This window comes from Drosophila montana, unplaced genomic scaffold, assembly GCF_035044405.1.
Source record: "Drosophila montana isolate Dmon_TW-CO22-7 unplaced genomic scaffold, ASM3504440v1 contig_786_1, whole genome shotgun sequence".
Taxonomy (NCBI): Eukaryota; Metazoa; Arthropoda; class Insecta; order Diptera; family Drosophilidae; genus Drosophila; species Drosophila montana.
The window spans coordinates 1,355,628-1,362,061 of record NW_026999081.1 but is presented as its reverse complement, the minus strand read 5'-3'; the positions used below and the strand labels follow the sequence as shown (position 1 = coordinate 1,362,061).

Sequence of the window (6,434 nt, the reverse complement as noted above, 5' to 3'; positions counted from 1 at the left end):
GGTCGACTTTTGAGCATTAAAGTTATGAGCATAAACATGACATTTGCTTTGGGCCCCCCTCTCGAGAGCCCAGCTCTCATCCTTTTGACTATTTATTCTATTTTAGTATCTCTTCACTTTTATTTTTGCCAACTCACGGGCATGTTCGCAATATCTGGAATTGGCCGCCCCTGTGGGCGTTTGTTTTGGACCCGAGCTCTTCAGCTATTTGTGGTTTTTGGAGTTGAGAGCTGGGTGTTGGCTGGAAATCAACGGATCTAACGGGATTAATGTGCTCTTATTGTAATACAATTGCTGCTTTTCGTATTTTAATAAAATGATACTATGGAAGTACTTAATAATACTAAATTTGTAAATTTTTGGAATATAGGAACATATAATCATAAAACATTATAAACAAAATAATACAAAATATACATACATACATACATATCTAATTGTCATAATAAATAACATTCTGTATATTTTACATGAATTATGAGTTATTCTCTTATACTAAAAGCAGATCTTATTTATTCAAAATTGTGTCCCGCCATACCAAAGCATTTGATTTCAGCTTAAGACTCTCTTATATTCTATGATTAGCTTTCTCTTACAATAAATTCCAGCCTTGGAAATGCCGCCCGCTTATGGTTTAATGAAGTTCCAATCTTGTTTACATGTGTACACACATCACATATGCATGTGCGTGTGTGTGTCTGTGTGCGCTCACATGTTTATTGGAAGTAACACTTATGCAAAACGCAAACAAAGCCGCGCGACAAACATTTGTTACACTTTTCCCTTGCGCGTATGTAGTTTTTGTTGTTTCTTTGGCGGCGCAGCAAATCAAATATCGATAAATTTCGCATACAATGCAAAATAAACGCATTAATCAAAATCAAACGGAGCGCAGCAACAATAATAAAACACACGCACACGCACACGCATAAAAAAAGGGCTGCGTCCGTATGCAAAGAGCGGCCGGCTTAAATGGCAGGCGAACAAACGGTACAATCGGCAAATCGCAAATACGTGCGAGTGTGACAAAGACAAAAGCTGATTCGCAAAGTTTATGCGCCAAAGTGTCGAAGCATTTGCCACAGGCCATTGGGCATGCACATCGGTCGGAGTGTGTGGGGCCTAGGTAAATGCAAAACGGGTAAAGGGGGAAATGCAAAAGGCAAAGCCGAAGAGTGAAAGTCAAGTGGCTCTTTGTGACGCGTTCCAGCACACACACACACACACAAGCGCAGCGCGCGAGCGAGAGAGCGAAAGTGTGTGAATTAACAAAAAAAAAAAAGGAAGAGAATAAAAAAAACTGCCGGCAATTTGCATAGCGATCGTCAAACGGCCGGCGGCCCAGTCTGTCCCGGCCCTCGGCTGGATGTTTTTGCTTGCGCTCTTTCGGGTTTTTGTGTGTCCCGGCTCGTTAATTAAGCGTTAAATCGTTGAGGACATAAAAAGTAAAGAAACTAAAGAAAGAAACTCAATTGTCGCCTGTGAATAATGTAAATTGATTTTAAGTGGTTTTCTATGTGTGTGCGTGTGTGTATTTATGTTGTTTTTTTTTTTTTTTTTTTCCATGTAAACCGCAGAAAATGTGCGGCTTATGGTAATTTTTCAAGCAGCCCATCATTTGGCAGGCGGCTAAAGACAGGACACGCCCAGTTAGCAAGATGCTCGTTAAATCATATTAATCAACAGATCCTTACGGGCATACATACTGCGGATCGGATGCAATTCGTTTGCCGAACTCCTTTAAAATCCCATTTAATCCTTTTGTGTGGCTATGTAAACAGCAGAAAAAACTCGCCGAAAACAGAGAAACGGGAACGGCAACGGCAACGGGAACGGGAACGGGAACGGGAACGCAAAGAAAGCCAACCCGAAGGGCTGCCCAAAGACGTGGCGAAAAGAAAACCCAATATGCGAAACCCTTTTTTTTGTGCAAAAAATTCCACAAAAAAAAAAGAGTTGAAAAAAATGAGACATTTTATTCTTTTTTTCTTTTTGCGCAGCATTCAATTAATTTACCCTTAGCGCTTTGTTGCTTGGTTGCGCAAAGAATGCATTCGCAAAGAATGGACGTAAAAGCAAACAAAATCGGCAACTTTCATCGCAGAGAAAGAGCCGATAAAGAAATCGTGTGAAATATGCGAATGCAATCGAGGAATTGCCTTAAAACAATCTTTCAACACGCTAAAATGGATCTTTTGCGAATTGGTGGAATTTAAGAGAGAGAGAGAGACGTTAATGGAGAGAGTGTGCAAGTGGAAGTGCTGGAACTTTTGGAAAGTCAAAGTTCCAGCTGTACGAGAGCTTGGAGAGTAAATGAAGTATCACCAAATTAACCCCAAAAGGCGAGAAATGTTTAGCCCTCGATTCATTGCATTAAATGGGATCTTGGTCGCGAAGATCAATGGATAATCGGGACTGGACATTGGTGAGTTTTTCAAAAATCTGCCTTTTTATGCTAGTGTGTAAACTATGCAGATTATGAGAGATATCTAGTTGACGCCGGCAATATAATTGAATTGTATGCTTAGATATCCCTTGGTTTAAGAGAAATTGCTTAGGATCAGTTTTACTTTATACTAATTAGTTAAAAGTTAGTTAAAGTGATATGGTGCGATAGAACAGAAATAAAAACTTGTGGATGAAAAGACGCAAGTTTTGATAATTTGTTTAGATTTTTTAATTTAAGAAAAGGAGATGCTTGTAGATACTTAGAGATTACGCGGATTTAAGTTATGATAAGCACAAAAAAGATGGTGATCATGTGAGATGAGTTAAAGATGGGCCAACAAGTTAATGCGCCTACTTTAAGTCAAACCAAGACCGCAATTGATGGAACTAGCTTTTAGTTGCAAAGTAAATCCGTTGATTTAGTCCGAAACTGAGTAAGTTTTACTTGCAAATGTAGATCGGCCCTTGTGAGTTTTCTGATTAAAAGAGATAATAAACATTGTAGCTGATGGCTCGATTATTGATCACGTCTAACTCTGAATTGATCTTTAAAAGATCATAAGGGTTTAATAAGATCTATCGAGGTGCAAATGAGGTTCGAGTATTAACAGCTGGCTGATTGACTTGCTTGAGCCGTTTTGCAGGACGAGACTGTTAAAGATTGATATATTACTGATCCCCAGAGCTTAGTAATCCACTAAATGCATCAGTCTAGTCCGGCTGATCCGATTGATCTGCACAGACGAAAAAAATGTCTGCGTGATCCAAATCTCTGGATTAGCTGTAGACAAAACTGTCAGCTGACCGTGCTGACAATCCGGGCAAAGGTGATCAACTAGCCCTGAACAGAACTCAACTCATGCGAAAGTGTTTGAGTAGATATTTAACCATATGGCACAGAGACGCAGGACGACTAATGTGCAGGATCAGCACCTACTCAACGTTTGTAACGTTTTTCAAATGCTTCCTGCGGAAGTTGCAACATTTTCAATTAAAGTATCTGTTTTAGTGGTCGCTAAAGAGCCGCAATTAATACACGATATCAGACAGGAGGCAGGAAGTTGTGCAAGTTGTTGTGAGACTGGCTAATTAACATGCCTGCCTGGGCAGCAAGTGTCAAAGCCTGTTGCTGCGGCTAGGCCAGGCCAAAAGCCAGCAGACCCCTAAATGACACTCAAATTGACCAGCGCTAGCGGCAAGGGAAGGTACGAAGCCCGACAGCAACAATGACGATCACTTCCTTGAGGGCAAAAGCAAATTTAATAACTAAGCGATTGCCGATAGAGATCTAGACGTCATTTGGGTGTGCCAAGTGACGCAGGCGACTGACGACGCGCTGTGGGAAAGAATATCAAAGAATAAATACGCCATCTATCCGTAGGGGTTGGGGTTGGGGTTGCCTTAGTAGTAAAGCTTTGAGCAGAGCTTTGGCTTTAACTGAGAGCGAGAATCACTAAGAATCAGAAAAAAGCCCTCAAACTGGAAGGCAGCTTTAAGTTGGATTCGAAAGCGCAAACACAATCAGAGTGGGAGCTCAACAGCTTTAAGATAAGCTTTAAGTGAAAGCGACGAACTGAAGAAAAAGCAAGGCAGTGAAAGGCAGGAAGCTTTGGAACCCGCTTTAAGTGGACCTGACAGCAGAATGTCAAGCAAACTGTCACTGGGAGCAACAGAGTCAAGAAGGAAGGATTGTGCTGGGAACGAAGCTTAAGGATGGAATGGCGAGGGAGTGTGCTCCACTGGAATAGAGCTTTAAGTGGAGAAGAAGAAGAGCTTTAAGTGAAGAGAACAGAGCCAAAGTGCGAGAATAAACAACGTGTGTGGGTTTGTTGCTTCAAAGGACAAAGCACTTAACTGGAGATCTAAGCAAAGCTTTAAGTGGAGGCTGCAATTGAGAGCAATGAAATAACGGGAGAGGAGAGAGATAGAGCTTTAAGAAGTACTTGAAGTTAAGCTTGGGATGCACTAGCGGCATGTCGCTGCAATTAAGAGTAACCGCAATGGGAGGAGGGAGAGAAAAAGTGAGAGAGAGAGAGAGAGTGAGCGCAATTTTGTGTGCGTACTATTCGCCGCGGGGTGCGCTTGCGCAACAACCCCTGGCGCGTTGCCCGGCGCGAGTATAAAACGCTGCCCGCTACCCCGAACCGATTCAGTTTGTCAGCGAACGCCGAGACGAGAGGAGAGTGCACAGAGCTAGCAGAGTTCTGAACAGAGATCAGGAGCAGCCACTCCGACAAATAGCTCTACATATATCCACACACACACACACACACACATAGACACAGAAACCCGATAACCAAACTAGAGACATGCTCAAGTGGACGGCCTCAACGCAACGTTTAAACGAGCTTCCCGCGCCGGAGTTGCGTGCGGCGCGACGTCAGCGTCGACAGCGACGCGCGACCATTGCCAACAAGGAGAATGTGCCCAGTGTGGGCTACACATCGACGCCCATGCCGCTGGCACGGCTGCGCAATAGTCCGCTGGTGTTGGCGCCGCTCACCGATATACGCAACGTGACGCCGGAGTCGTCGCCGTCGCAGGCGGCGGGTCGTCGCGTGGTGCAGAGCGTGCGACACTATGCAGCCACGTTGCCGCGCTACGAGGAGGAGTATTCGCCCAGCGCCGGCGCTTTGCCCAACGGTCAGCACTTGGCGCTGCGCGGCCTGCTGCCGCTGGATCCGTTTCTGGAGCAGCCGCGCTATATGGCGGCCACGCAGCAGCTGCGCCAGCGCAGGCTGGAGGCGGACTTTGTGGCCACCATGGAGCTGCCCGGGGAGCAGGCGCCTCAAGCAACTCAGCCAGCCGCAACGCCAACCGCATCGCAGCCAGCGCTGCGGCCCGTCACACCGCAGCCATCGACGCACATGGGCGATCAGACGCTGGACAAGCTCATCGATGCCATACTCGATTCGGCCTGCAAGGCGGACGCCGGCAGCAAGAAGAAGCCGCGCAAGTCCTTCAATCTGCGCCGGCGCACGCTCGTCAAGCAGCAGCTGGAGACGCAGTGCGTGGCCATGTTGTCGCCATCGTATGCGCCCGGCGATGATCCGGCCAGCGATCTGAGCTTCACGCTGCTGCCGCTGCCGATGCCGCTGCCCGCCACGCCCGAACCGGCCTCGCCGCTGTCCCAGCTGCCGCACAGTGTGCTCCTGCAGCTGCCCACCCCGCAGCCGCGTGCCCCCACAGCGGTAAATCCATCCGATACCTTTTGCCTGGCCACGCCCGTGCGTCCACTGAAACGGAATCGTGGCCGGCAGACGCAGCCAGCGCCAGCAGTTGGGGGCGTGGAGACGCCACCGAAGCGCTACAAGGTCGACGCGCGCAACTACTTCGAGGTGGGCCTCGCGCTGCCCTCCATCTACGTCTAGCGAGAGTGAGAGGAGGTGAGAGGAGGTGAGAGGAGGTGAGAGGAGGTGAGAGTGAGAGTGAAAGTGAGAGACGAGGCGAGAGCTAGCCAACGCTGACAAACGGGGGAAAACGCTTAACTATGACGCTTATTTAGTTCTTAAGTTCTAGTTAATTAATTTTTTTTTTAATGTACATAAATTAGAAATTAAGTTCTTTTTTTTACACTGCTGTTATGTAGTTTTTGTAAAAAAAACCTTTTTTTTATATTTATTTATTTATGCTTAAGTAAACACAATTTTTTTGAAAACCTTTTTTTTTTATTAAATAATTAATAAAATGCTGTATTAAATCCAAAATTTGAATTTTTTCCTTTAAAACTTAAACTAAAAGTGAGGTTATGTCTTCACTTGAAAGCTTTTTCAAAAGCAAAATTTCTCTTATAGTTACAATTTTGCTTTTAAGAGAACCTAATAGGAACTCTTGACTAAAGTAAGATATAAGTTGACGTTCCTGCTAACGAAATAATAAATTCCAGAAACTAGAAGAGTTTTCTTTTTTTGCGGAAATTTTGATTGCTATTCAGAATTGAAAATAAAAACCAAATTCTCATTCATTGAAATTAGGTTTTGTGCAAA

At 44.9% G+C, this 6,434-nt stretch overlaps 1 protein-coding gene across 1 annotated transcript; it reads left to right on the top strand.

Moving 5' to 3' along the window:
- Window positions 1-4,757: 4,757 nt before the first annotated feature.
- On the top strand, window positions 4,758-5,819 carry LOC135439932 (uncharacterized). The gene has a single exon (XM_064698811.1). The coding sequence runs from the start codon at window positions 4,758-4,760 to the stop codon at window positions 5,817-5,819; it is 1,062 nt and encodes a 353-aa protein (XP_064554881.1).
- Window positions 5,820-6,434: the final 615 nt, after the last annotated feature.

Bases quoted from the DNA above. Each gene is read 5' to 3' on its own strand.
- LOC135439932 (XM_064698811.1), top strand. From the start codon at position 4,758: ATGCTCAAGTGGACGGCCTCAACGCAACGTTTAAACGAGCTTCCCGCG.